This window comes from Sphaerodactylus townsendi, unplaced genomic scaffold (genome assembly GCF_021028975.2).
Source record: "Sphaerodactylus townsendi isolate TG3544 unplaced genomic scaffold, MPM_Stown_v2.3 scaffold_340, whole genome shotgun sequence".
In the NCBI taxonomy this organism is placed as follows: domain Eukaryota; kingdom Metazoa; phylum Chordata; class Lepidosauria; order Squamata; family Sphaerodactylidae; genus Sphaerodactylus; species Sphaerodactylus townsendi.
In genome coordinates, this window is record NW_025950518.1 from 1 (window position 1) to 14,147 (window position 14,147).

The 14,147-nt window shown below is 45.5% G+C and overlaps 1 protein-coding gene across 1 annotated transcript; it reads right to left on the reverse strand.

The window, feature by feature from the left end:
* Positions 1–651: 651 nt before the first annotated feature.
* On the reverse strand, positions 652–13,167 carry LOC125425376 (C-1-tetrahydrofolate synthase, cytoplasmic-like; the record flags this gene model as incomplete). Its single annotated transcript, XM_048482991.1, has 8 exons — positions 13,163–13,167; positions 12,814–12,950; positions 7,662–7,708; positions 5,777–5,884; positions 4,758–4,832; positions 2,601–2,703; positions 1,020–1,096; positions 652–792 (listed from the first exon to the last, which is right to left on the reverse strand). Coding segments are annotated over exons 1-8 (693 nt in total), but the record flags the coding sequence as incomplete, so codon positions are not given.
* Positions 13,168–14,147: the final 980 nt, after the last annotated feature.

The window sequence follows — 14,147 nt, forward strand, 5'->3', positions numbered from 1 at the left end:
ACGGAGACGCTTCTCTTAAAAAAAAACAACAACCCTGCAGCACATGTGTAGCTGCGCAGGCTTTCAGAAATAAACCCCTGAAGCCATGCCGATTATCCCACAATACAATCAGCTGCACCGGCACAGCTGCGCATGTGCAACACACAGAAGAAGAAAAAAAGAAAAAGGGATCTCCCGGCACCGGCTGGGCAATACCGAACGTGTTGCTTCAGATTGGTCATACTTGCTGCATTGGGGAGAAAACGTGCTTGGGGGACTTTGTAACCTGTCAGGCGTTCAACGAATCTGCCCCCAGCCTGCTGGCTGACCTGCACAAAATGGCAGGCTGGCAGATTCTCTCTGACAGTGGACGAATCTAAAAAGAACGGGTGGTAGGGAGGGAAATAAAGCATCTCCTGCCTGTTTTGTTCACACAGGAGCGCCTCCAACCCGGGATTATGCAGAAGGCTTGCTGGTTCAGTGATTTTCAAAAATCTTGGGTTGAGGGGAATAAAACGGGGCCAAGCTTGTTTTAGGAAAAGGACCTGCGCCTTTCCCCTTCCCCCCACAGCTTATATTACATCCTACACCTGTTATATTTGGTCACCTTTGAGTCAATCCCTGCAACCTTAGTCCCAGACTTCCTTTTTGGCACGACGATAGTCAACTTACCAGATCTTCTGTGGTAACTGGGATACCGTCCCTACTGGAAGCCACCACTATTCTGGCCAGCCGTCTCCTCATGTCTTCCAGACTATCCGTGAGGGCTAAAACAGCCATGATTTCACTGGCTACTGTGATGTCAAACTGGGTCTAGGAAGAGGCAACGGGGGAATGGTGAAAACAAAACAGAAGGAAGAGAAAACATCTAGCAAAGGGTCGGGACCGGCTTCTTTGAACCGAGTTGCAGGGGGAAAAAAATAACATTCATAAAACTTTGCTCAAGTTGAACAAATCTGCTGAAGAGGTTAAAAAAAAGGTCACATTCCTGCTTTTCTAGAAAGTAAAGACTCCCAAAAGGCAAAGGAAAAGTCACTTACTGTGCGGGAATACCCTTTCTCTGTCGGGGACTGGCCGATTGTGATCTGCCGCAGAAACCGGTCATTTGTGTCCAACACTACGTGACGGGAGAGAGAGAAAAAGAGAGAACGAATCAACGCTTGAAAGATTTTTAAAAGAAGCAACAGGAGCCATTTTGTACACGCGCAAGGCCAGAGACGGATGTCGGAATGCTTCATAAGAACATAAGAACGAGCCTGCTGGATCAGACCAGAGTCCATCTAGTCCAGCTCTCTGCTACTCGCAGTGGCCCACCAGGTGCCTTTGGGAGCTCACATGCAGGAGGTGAAAGCAATGGCCTTCTGCTGCTGCTGCTGCTCCCGAGCACCTGGTCTGCTAAGGCATTTGCAATCTGAGATCAAGGAGGATGAAGCTTCAAGATGGAAGAAGTCAGCTTTGACAAAGAACTCAACCCGTCTGCTCTTCCAAATCATCCAGGCGTGGAAGAAAAAAAAAATCTCACTCCGCTGAGTTAAAACGAGTCTGTGCGCATTACTGGCGGCCCAGAAAGAGGCTGTGCCAAAGAATTTAATAATTCAGCATTTTGAGATCTTCAGCTAGCTTGCTCTATTTTTTTAAAAAATGTAAAAGAGAATGTGTCTCTCTCTCCACTTTGCTCTTCCCCAGTTCTTAGAATTATGAATAGGTGATCAATGAGAAGCAAGACTTTAGAACCACCTGAAAACTACCAACCAAGGTGATGTATGTATGAAGAGTTTTACAATACAGTGTCTGTTACGCCCCCAGAGAAGCTATTATTGTTTTCCTTATCAAGTATCAGTTATCCCTATAGTCATAAGGGTTTAGTTCTCTGTATAGTTTTCTAAGGGAAGGGATTTTAGTGAGGCCCTGTCCCTTTAAGAAATTTCCCTAGAGGCAGTCTTTCTTAATTACCCAGTAATGCCCTTTTTTAGTTGAGTCAGTTTAAGGTGCCTAGGGAGTTGGAAGGCTGCAGTATTTGTAACGTCTATGGTGATAGACTAAAGTATTTGCAGTCTAGAGAACAGAAAGTTAAGGTGTCAACAGAAACAGAATCCAGACAAAAGACTACAAGAACCAGGAGGAAGCAAGACAAGTGGACTTTCTTGAAAGGAAACAAGAAAGAATAAGAGTCTACAGCTTCAAGCTTGTTCATCAGTCAAGCAAGTACCTTATTTTAGTTAGACCCTGGGAGGAGTTAGAGTCTCAATCTTCTAAGCAATAAACCTTTTGTTTGAACTGTTACACCTTGCTTGTGTGTCTCTGTTCCAGCCAAGAACAGGGCACCTTAAGACTGTTTACTTGGGGAACATAATAGTGTCAATCAGGCTACACAGTTCCAAAATTACTAAGGCGAACTGAATCTGGGTTTCCCAAGTCTTAGTCCCATCCTTTAATCATTACACTGTGCTGGATATCCAACCATCTAATGTGCTCATTTAAAGTAGGTTTTGGTAACTGTCACATACTTTCAACCTTTCAACCTCTACCCAGCGTTCTTGCCCATAAAAGCCCTTCCAACCCCTCTGTCCTTTGGAACATTTTTCAGATTCCTTGTCTTTCAGACATTTTTGCCTGGGTACCTCTTGCCCACGTTATGCTCTCTGGATTAATATCCAGTCTCACAAATTTCTTTATCTCATCTGCTGTCAAAGCATCTGGGTCCGTTTTCCTAATATGCAGTCTCTGGAAAGGAAAAGGAGAAATAGAAAAAAAAGAAAAGGAGAAATAGAAAAAACAAAAAGAAAAGAGAGTTATATGAAATTGATCTCAAAGCAGTCTCATTGGAGCATTTTCAAAAATAAAACAAGGAAGCAGAAGAATACATTCCAGAGGATTAACTGATATCTCAGAGGCTGATAACAGAGGCTGATCTCTCAAACAAGCTAGGCACAGTCTGAAAATGAGGACCTGAAATAGGAGTTCTGCACACCAGTTATAGTGAACGCACATTCAGCGAAACACAATACACCTGTTTGCAAGGAAGAGTCGACGTGTGCACACTAAAAATAAAATCAGAGACCAATACCTAGAGAAATATAAAAATATATAATATAAGGATTAAATCTCCGCATGTGTTGAATGTAACATAAGGATTATTCAGTACATGTAAAAAAAACCCTAACGTTCACGCTGCATTCATTGTATGTGAATTCACTGTTAACAGAACAGGTTTCTGTGCACACGGTTCTCCTTTGTAAGCGTGTTGGGTAGTTTTCGTGTCATACCCAACACATGTACAGTTGAACGTGCAATTTAAACTCTGCATTCAACCAGGTCTTCAGTTTTCAAAATGGATGTGCATCGTCTCTTTCTTACAAACAAACAAATGCATATACCTGCAGGATTCCTGTTCCCTGTAAAACATGAACAGGGCTCATACTAGGGTTGAAGCAGGTGGCAGGGTTTCTTGTGACTTTGAATGCTGCCTGTCGAAAATCAGCTACACAAATGATCCTGGATTTTGCTGTAACCCTGGTCATTGAATCACAGACTGAGCTGGAAAAGAAGCAGGGATTTTTTCCCACTAGATACTTCCACAGAGTCGGACTCTGTAGAGCTGTTCTACATTTTCTCCGCCGCAAGGAAACTTTCCACTGACACAAGATGTCTGCCATGGCAGGAGAGTATCCCTGTAAATGTAAAAGATCCACAGGATCCAATCTCCTGGCAACAGGAAAAGCATCACCCATTAAAGTTTCCAAGGAATAAGAGCAGATGACAAAGGATAGCTCTAGGAACCTCCAAAAACTCTATGGCGAAAGTCGCAGCATTTCTGGAGATTCCTAGTGCTACCCCAGAAATTACCTTGCCATTCCTCAATCAACTTGGAACCCCAGGGCTGGGAATCACCCACCTCCTACATTTACTTTTCGTCAGCAAAAACAAACAGGGTTTTTTTAATGGTACCTTAAATGGGCTTTTCACTTCTTTACAAAAAAGAACCCCTGCTGGATCAGACCAATGGTCCATCTAATCCAGCATCCTGTGTCCAGCAGTGGCCATTGAGAAGGTACAGGGAAGTCCACAAACAGGACATGTACACAACAACAACCCTTTGCTGACTGCTCCTCAGTAACTAACCATCAGGGGTATTTGGCCTCTGAATCTGGAGGTCCCATTCAGTTATTGGGAGCAGCAGTGGCATAGTGGCTAAGAGCAGGTGTACTCTAATCTGGAGGAACCGGGTTTAATTCCCTGCTCTGCCTCCTGAGCTGTGGAGGCTTATCTGGGGAATTCAGACTAGCCTGTGCACTCCCACACACGCCAGCTGGGTGACCTTGGGATAGTCATAGTTCTTCAGAGCTCTCTCAGCCCCACCCACCCCACAGGGTGTTGTTGTGGGTGGGGGGAAGGGAAAGGAGATTGTAAGCCCCTTTGAGTCTCCTACAGGAGAGGAAAGGGAGATATAAATCCAAACTACTCCTCTTCTTCATCTTTGTCTTCTTCTATTGTGCATAACTACGATAGATCAGTCTTCTTTCCACCACATATCCCAATCGAACCTTCCCAGAAAGGCTGTAACTTTTCACTTTGTCACCAAAGAAAGGAAAAAATTATATAAGCCTCAAATCATGGTTATATCTTCACAACTGAACTCTCTGATCTTGCATATTACAGGATCAAGATGTGGAGGTTTTGCACCAAATATCAAATTCTGTACAGATGGATGTGACGGGAAAACATAGCTGTAAGCATATTTCTGGGGGACGTTGGAAGAAGAGCAGCTGTATGTTTACCTGCAATCTCTGGATCTGGATTTCAGAAAACTTCCTGGTGCCGTCGATCAAAGGAACCAAGCGAGAGTAAAGAGCCTGGGAAAGCAAAGGGTGTATTTAGCAGCTGCAGTTCACTTAATTGACAACACTACATAGGAAAGGGATCTGGGAGTCTTAGTAGACCACAAACTGAACATGAGCCAGCAGTGTGATATGGCAGCCAAGAAAGCCAACACAATTCTGGGATGCATCCATAAAAGCATAGTGTCTAGATCAAGGGAAGTAAATGTACCATTCTGCTCTGCATTGGTCAGACCTCACCTAGAGTCCCGTGTTCAGTTCTGGGCACAGCGATTTAAGAAGGATATTGACAAGCTGGAACATGTCCAGAGGAAGGCAACCAAAATGGTAAAAGGTCTGGAATCCATGCCCTACGAAGAGAGGCTTAGGGAGCTGGGGTAGTTTAGTCTGGAGAAGTGAAGATTAAGGGGTGACATGATAGCTATGGCCCCTTCCGCACACACAAAATAATGCGTTTTCAAACCACTTTCACAACTGTTTGCAAGTGGATTTTGCTATTCCACACAGCTTCTGAAAGAGCACTGAAAGCAGTTTGAAAGTGCATTATTCTGCATGTGTGGAATGAGCCTATGTTTAAATATTTGAAGGGATGCCATGTCGAAGAGGGAGCAAGCTAGTTTTCTGAGGCTCCAGAGACTAGGACTCGGAGTAATGGATTCAAGGTGCAGGAAAAGAGATTCCACCTAAACATTAGGAAGAAACTTTTCTGACTGTCAGGGCTGTTTGATAGTGGAATCCACTGTCTCAGAGCATTCTTCTTTGGAAGCTTTTAAACAGAGGTTGGATGAACATATGTCGGGAGTGCTTTGACTGTGTGTTCCTGCATGGCAGGGGGTTGGACTTGACGGCCCTTGTGGTTTCTTCCAACTCCATGATTCTATGATTCTATAATACAGTTTGGCACACTGACATGGTACAGGGCAGGCATCGGGGGGAAGGACAAGTTATACTGTATTTACCTGTTCCGATTGTGTTGCTTCGTGGTAAATGCGGGCATCAATGGCGGCAGCCACCAGGTTGTTGGCTGCCGTAATAGCATGGATGTCACCAGTGAGATGGAGATTGAACTACAGAGAGAAAGGAAGGGGCAGGGGGAGAAGACGACACACGACAACGGTTATCTCTCAGCCTTTCCCAAATCTCATTAAATCCACAAACCGGGGCTGTCAGCTGCAGGAAGACGTTAATAGCAGAGTGCCTGGAGGCGAGGTGGAAAATTGTTCTGGGTATGACTTATCTAATGAAGAAAGTGAGAGACAGCAAAGCCCTCCTCCTCCTCACTGAAGTCATCTGGCAAAACTTCCAGGAAGAAGAAGAAGAAGAAGAAGAAGAAGAAGAAGAAGAAGAAGAAGAAGAAGAAGAAGAAGAAGAAGAAGAAGAAGAAGAAGAAGAAGAAGAAGAAGAAGAAGAAGAAGAAGAAGAGGAGGAAGAGGAAGAGGAAGAAGAAGAAGAGGAGGAGGAGGAGGAGGAGTAGGAGGAGTTTGGATTTGTATCTCCCCTTTCTCTCCTGTAAGGAGACTCAAAGGGGCTTACAATCTCCTTTCCCTTCCCCCCTCACAACAAACACCCTGAGAGGTGCGTGGGGCTGAGAGAACTCCGAGAAGCTGTGACTAGCCCAAGGTCACCCAGCTGGCATGTGTGTGGGAGTGCGCAGGCTAATCTGAATTCCCCAGATAAGCCTCCACAGCTCAGGCGGCAGAGCTGGGAATCAAACCCGGTTCCTCCAGATTAGATACACGAGCTCTTAACCTCCTAAGCCACTGCTGCTATTCAGAAATTCTGAAAACAGGCGACTATGGAAAAACACTGCTCTTTCCCGGGCTGGGACCGGCGGTGGAAAGTTTCGTCAAGGCACAGACACCTTGTGCTGACCCCAAAAGGTTTTCGAGGCAAGAGATGTTCAGAGGGGTTTTGCCATTGCCTGCCTCTGTACTGGCTGACCTCATGGTCCTCCACTCAAGTACTAACAAGAGTTGACCCTGCTTAGTTTCTAAGATATGATGAGACTGGGCTAGCCTGGGTGATCCAGGTCAGGGATGAGCTAGGAAAAAAATCAGCTACAAAACGAACAATCTATCTGATCCACGAAAAGAAAAAACATGTAATTTTTAGAAACCAAAGGCCAAGGGCGTGCTAAGTTCATGGACAATGGACTCCACCCAGACATAGGAGTGAGGAATTAAACCCGGTTCTCCAGATTAGAGTCCACCTGCTTTTAACCACTACACCATGCCGGCTTTTGTGGTGAGGCTGACTGACCTCATTATGGAAGATGCCGCAACAGCAAAAGCCTGTTGTTGACAATTCGGAAGGTTACTATGTCAGATTGCACAGGGAGGCCATTGAAATTCACAAACACCTAGACAACTTCAACAAAGAAAGAAGAGACTCTGAGAATTAACAAAGCTTGCCTACCGGTACTTAAAAACATCAGAATCAAAGGCCAAGGGCATGCTAAGTTCATGGACAATGGACTCCACCCAGACACAGGATTTGCATTCACCAATACTGCTGCTGCTGCTGCTGCAGGGAATGCAAATGTGACTGCAAATGTAACTCGACTGACTGCAAATGTAACTCGACCTTTCCCATCCAATCACGGCCTTCCCTGACCAGGCAGTGAACTTGTAAGAAACCACTGGCCCTTCCCATTTGGTTCTGGTATTCACGTGCAAACTATAAGCCACAACAGGGAAGCCGCTTCCACAGAGTTGTGTGCCAAATGGTGGCCAGGTCCTCTTCTATGTGGAACTTTCTAATTCCAAAGAGCACGCCCGTGAACATGCGAGAGATACCCAGACAAGTTTTCAGGCAGATTTAAATTAGTAAAATCAGGACAATTACCTCCTCCATTGGAATGACCTGAGAATAGCCCCCTCCGGCAGCACCTCCTGTAAGAACGGGAATGAGAAAGTTATCGCGCATGAGATGAGTGCCAAAAATCCAAACGTATCTGCGCCGAAGATGCTAGCCACAGAGGCGGGCAAAACATCAGGAGCAAAGACCACCAGACCACGGCCTCACAGCCTGGAAAACCCACAACAGCCACTTGTTTCTCTGTTGCTCCAGAGTGCAAGACTAGGCCAAGCGGACTTGTGTTACCAGTGGAGCAATTCTGTTTAAACACCGGGAGAGAATTCCTAACTAGAAGAGCAATCCAGTAGGAGAACCAGTTAAGGGATGGTAGGCTCTTCAGAGGTGGGATCCAGCAGGTTCTCACAGGTTCCCGAGAGTAGGTTACTAATTATTTGTGTGTGCCGAGAGCGGGTTACTAATTGGTGATTTTGCCACGTGATTTTTTTGCTCTTTAGTTATGCCCCTCCTCCGCTCCTCAGCAGTAGCCCGCAGAACTTGAAGCAGTCTAGCAGGAGGTGCACCAGGGTGCGTGGCAGCCTGCACCTGCGTGCATTCGTTTCCCGCCCAAGGACCGTCACAGCGGCTGCGTCCTTGCCACAGGCCCGGCCAGGAATGCCCTGCCCAGGAATGCCAGGCCACGCCCCCGTCGTGCCCCGCCCAGCCCCACTGGAGCTACGCCACAGTTTGAATCCCACCACCATGGGAACCTGTTACTAAAATTTTTGGATCCCACCACTGAGGCTCTCCCTCGCCCAGTGGGGCTGTTGAGGTTGCTTTAAGTGTGGATTTCCTGCCTGGAACATGGGGGAGGTGCTGTGGCTCAGCGGCTGAGCATCTGCTTGGGATGCGGAAGGTCCTGGGTTCAGTTCCCCGGTATCTCTAGTGAAAAGGATCACGCAGAAGCTGATGTAAATGATCACCGGCTGAGAGCCACTGCCAGGCTGAGAATACCGTCTGATGGAATAACTGTCTGATTCACAGTATAAAGCTGCTTCTGGTGGGGTTTTTTGGTTGGGGGGGGGCACCACAGTTCAAGGAAGATATTGACAAGCTGGAATGGGTCCAGACGAGGGCAACCAAAATGTTAGAAGGTCTGGAATCCTTGCCCTGCGAGGAGAGACTTAGGGAGCTGGGGATGTTTAGTTTGGTGGAGAGAAAGTTAAGAGGTGAGATGACAGCCATGTTTAGATATTTGAAGGGATATCATGTTGGTGAGGGAGCAAGATTGTTTTCTGCTGCTCCACAGACTAGGACCAGGGGTAATGGGTTCAACGTGTAGGAAAAGAGATTCCACATCAGGAAAAACTTCCTGACAGTCAGGGCTATTAGACAATGGAAGGCACTACCTCGGAGTGTGGCGGAGTCTCCTTCTTTGGAGGTTTTTCAAGAGAGGCTGGATGGCCATCTGTCGGGAGTGCTTTGATTGTGTGTTCCTGCATGGCAGGCGGTTGGACTGGATGGCCCTTGGGGTCTCTTCTAACTCTATGATTCTATGATTTTGGCAAGAATTCAAAAGGGACATTGGAAGGGTCTACGAAAACTGATTTTACGGCAGGAGGCACAATCTAGGGAAAGATGAATTAGGAGAAATGCTTCTAAATGTCTGGGAAGAACAACAGTGATGAGGCTGGCCTCTACCCGGGCCAGGGCTTTTACAGCCCTGGCCTCTGCCTGGTGGAACGCACTTCCACCAGCGGTGCGGGCCCTGCGGGATCTTGGTGATTTCCGCAGGGCCTGTAAGACCGAATTGTTCCACCGGGCTTTTGGGGAGGCCAGCCGCCGATTGGATGTCCCTGTGTTGCGTGCGGTGCTGTCATTGGCACTACTGGTGTGACATCTTTCGGCATTGTCTGTCCCCTCCCGGCCTTGGGACTGGGAGCCATCATTAGTATCATTAATATTGTTTTACTGGGTTTGAGAATGCTGCTTATTCTGACTTATGTGTTTTAACTATTTATCGCTTATTTATTGTGCACATTGGTTTAGTTGCAGTTTTGCCCTTCGGGGGTGGGCGGTTTATCAAATTGTATCATCATCATCATCATCATCAATAATAATATTAATAATAACATTAATAATATTAATGATATTAATAATATTGTTAATAATATTAATGATAATAACGATAATAACGATATTAATAATATTGTTAATAATATTGATGATGATGATGATGATGATGATGATGATGATGATGATGATGATGATGATGATGATGATAATAGCAGCCGCAGCAATTGCCCAAGCTAGCCCGATCCTGTCAGATTTTGGAAGCAAAGCAGGGTCAACCCTGGCCAGTATTTGGATAGACCTCCAAGGAACACCGGGACGGATGCAGAAAGGAAGGCACATCAAGCCGTCTCTAAACGTCTCCTGCTTGAAAACCCCACAGGGTCGCCACAAGTCAGCAGCGACTTGACAGTGTTTTCTACTGCCAATGTAGCCACCGACAGAAGCAGCAGCAATGAATTTTAATGACAGGAAAGTGACACGGGGCATGGCTGGCGCATACAGAGTCCATCAAGCGACAGAAGATCTAGCAGATTTGCCTCCTCATTGTTGAAGGGGGCCTGTCGATCGCAGAGAACACATTACCATATGTGATGGTTATGTAACGATGTGCGGGATTCAGATCGCTACGGAGCTCAGTTATCTAACTAGACAGAATGTCATCCCAGATCCACATTTAGTGTTATTAGGGATTTTTCAAAGACAAAATAAAAACGGGTTGCATAAAGAAGAAGAGAAGAAGAAGAGTTGGATTTATATCCCCCCTTTCTCTCCTGCAAGGAGACTCAAAGGGGCTTACAAACTCCTTTCCCTTCCCCCCTCACAACAAACACCCTATGAAGTAGATGGGGCTGAAAGGGTTCGAACTGTGACTAGCCCAAGGTCACCCAGCTGGCGTGTGTGGGAGGGCACAGACTAATCTGAATTCCCCAGATAAGCCTCCACAACTCAGGCGGCAGAGCGGGGAATCAAACCCGGTTCCTCCAGATTAGAGTGCACCTGCTCTTAACCACTACACCACTGCTGCTCTGCGACAAGATCAGAACTAAGAAAGTGGGAAATGCGACTATTGTTATCTTCTTGTTCATGTTGTCACATTTCATGCTATTATGCTATGTTTATTGATGTTTTTATTGGTGATGTTATGTTTAGGATATTTTTACCATGTGAAATGTTATGATTATTGTTATTTGCAGCTTACATTGTTTATGTTTATTGATGTTCTTACTATTTCGTAATGTTATACCTATTGATGTTTTGTTGATTGGCTATGGCCCATGATGTTTGCTGTTTATATTATTGCTATTTGCCGCCCTGAGCCCTACGGGGGAAGGCGGGTCATAAATCGAATAATGAAATGAAATGAAACAACTACAACCCTTGTCAAACGTTTTCACGGCCAGAATCACTAGGATGCTCTGGGTTTTCTGGAGAAAATACTGCTGGAACACGACCATGCAACCCGGAAAACCCAAAACATCCTAACTACAATCCTTTCGTGCTGAATTGTGGTACAATACGGCACAACACAGAGACAGAGAATGTTTCTTTCTCTTTTATGATGCATGGAAAGTTACTCATAGGTCAATCAATTCAATGAAAAAAAAATAATAGTCATTGTTCTCTGGCACTCCAAAACCTGGTATTATTACATCTTCTTCAGAGATGAATTCTTTTCAGGCAAATGCTGTTGGTAGTTAATTGAAATTGTCGAGTGCTCTAAAGCGGCATTTGTTCGTGTTTTAAATTGAAGACAATGGCCGTATACTCAATTGTTGTGTTTTTGTGTGACTTACTTGGCAATTTAGTAATTTTGGTTACTGGGTGGTATGTAAATCAAATATGTTTTTCAAATACGTTTATTTCAGTCCAATGACACGACATATTCAAATACACAAAAATACACTGGCATATATACAAGATACAAGTGATAATATGCTTTCAAAGATAAGAAAATAATAAATAGGAATTAATAATAATAAACGATCCATATAACAGATATAAAATCAGTATGTAGTAATCAGCCTATTGTTAAAACCATCTGCTGATCCTTACGTCTTATAACTACTGCGAGAAATTTGGCACACTGGCAGAGTGACATGGGTGTTTATGTCCTCAGAAGAAGAAGAAGAAGAAGAAGAAGAAGAAGAAGAGGAAGAGGAAGAAGAGGAAGAGGAAGAGGAAGAGGAAGAAGAAGAGGAAGAAGAAGAAGAGGAAGAAGAAGAAGAGGAAGAAGAAGAAGAGGAAGAGGAAGAGGAAGAAGAAGAAGAAGAAGAAGAAGAAGAAGAGGAGGAGGAGGAGGAGGAGGAGGAGGAGTAGTTTGGATTTATATCCCCCCTTTCTCTCCTGTAGGAGACTCAAAGGGGCTTACAATCTCCTTGCCCTTCCCCCCTCACAACAAACACCCTGTGAGGTGGGTGGGGCTGAGAGAGCTCCGAGAAACTGTGACTAGCCCAAGGTCACCCAGTTGGCGTGTGTGGGAGTGTACAGGCTAATCTGAATACCCCAGATAAGCCTCCACAGCTCAAGTGGCAGAGCCTCCACAGCTCAAGTGGCAGAGCGGGGAATCAAACCCGGTTCCTCAAGATTAGATACACAAGCTCTAAACCTCCTATGCCACTGCTGCTCCAGAGTCCATAGAGTCCAGACTATTTTGCTTGAGGACTGAAGGATCGTGGCTTCTAAAAATGGCTGGATTCTGTTTTCTCATTTCCTCTCATGCAATTCACACAAAAGAAGGATATCTTCAATTGCCTCCCTCCATTTTTTTTCCTAAGGTCTCTTTTAAAAATCCCAGTGGAAAAATGGGAAATTTGGAGGAGTCCTGAAAAACTTTGCAATATTTCCTGCTTTACAATGTGAAATACTTTTAAGGACAAGGTGGGCATGCTGTATGCAGAAACAGCCGTCGAACTGTTATGATTTTAGAACGTGTGTTAGCTGCCCTAAGTCTGTCTCTGGTCGGGGAGGGCGGGATAGTAAATCAAACAAACAAACAAATAAAATAATTCAGTTCAGGGAATCTTTGTGCTTGATCCTGGACAAGATAAACCTAATCACTCACGGACTCCACAGCTGGAGGTTACTCGCCTCCTATCTACAAACAGATCAGGCCGCTGCCATTTCATACCTTTGATTCCAAAAGTGGGTCCCTGGGACGGCTGACGGACACAGGCGAAGGCGTTCCGACCAAGGTGCGCTCCAAGCGCCTGAACCAGCCCGACGGTCGTGGTGCTCTTTCCTTCTCCCAGAGGTGTGGGGGTTATCCTTCAATCCAAAAAGACAGTTCCACAGCTTGTTTAACTGAGAAGTACGGCCACATTTCTCAAAGCAGAGACACGAAAGTGAGGAATCTTTTCCTAACATTCACTTCTAGCGTAGATGTTTTGTGAACGTCACAGATGGAATCTTCAAGGTGTTGGTATTGACCTTTAAGGCCCTTTACGGCCTGGGCCCTCATATCTGCGGGACCACCTTACCCCATATGTCCCGAGTCGACCTCTCCATTCGGCAGAGGCGAATTTACTGGTGGTCCCTTGTCCCTCCATGATGCGGCTGGCCTCTACCCGGGCCCTGGCCCCTGCCTGGTGGAACGCTCTTCCTCCATCTGTTAGGGCCCTGCGGGACCCCAGGGAGTTCCTCAGGGCCTGTAAAACCGAGCTGTGCCACCGGGCCTTTGGTGAGGCCGGCCGATGAGTCCGCTCTTCTTTGTTGCTCCTTACAGCTTTGTCATCTGCTGATTGAATATCGGCCAGTCCCCTCCCGGGAGGTTAATGCCGGACAACATCTACTTATTTTAATTGTGGAAGATCACTGCTGCTAGTGTTTTAATGTTTAATTTATTTATTGTTTTAATTGAAACTATTTGCTGTATTCAAATGTTGATTGTTTTTGTAAACCGCCCTGAGCCCTTCGGGGGTAGGGCGGTCTATTAAATGTAATAAATCATCATCATCATCATCATCATCATCATCATCATCATCATCTGGGGGTTTGGTAGGGAGAGGGACAGTAAAAAGCAAGTTCCAGCACCCCTGTTTTAAGCTACAAGGAGAAATGGCAACCAAAATGGGCAACCAAAATGGTCAAAGGTCGGGGATCCTTGCCCTACGAAGAGAGACTTAGGGAGCTGGGGATGTTTAGTCCAAAGAAGAGAAGGTTAAGAGGTGACATGACAGCCATGTTTAGATATCTGAAGGAATGTCATGTTGGTGAGGGAGCAAGCTTGTTTTCTGCTTTCTTAAACGGTGGTTAAGAAAGCCCAGCAAAGACTGTACTTTCTGAGACTTTTAAGGAAGCAACAACTAGATGGAAAACTTCTGGTGTCCTTTTACCGCTGTGCTATAGAGAGTGTCCTAACCTACTGCATCTGTGTATGGTTCTCCAGTTGCACAGTGGCGAATAGGAAGGCGCTCCAAAGGGTGATCACTACTGCACAAAGGATTATCGGCTGCCCTCTTCCCT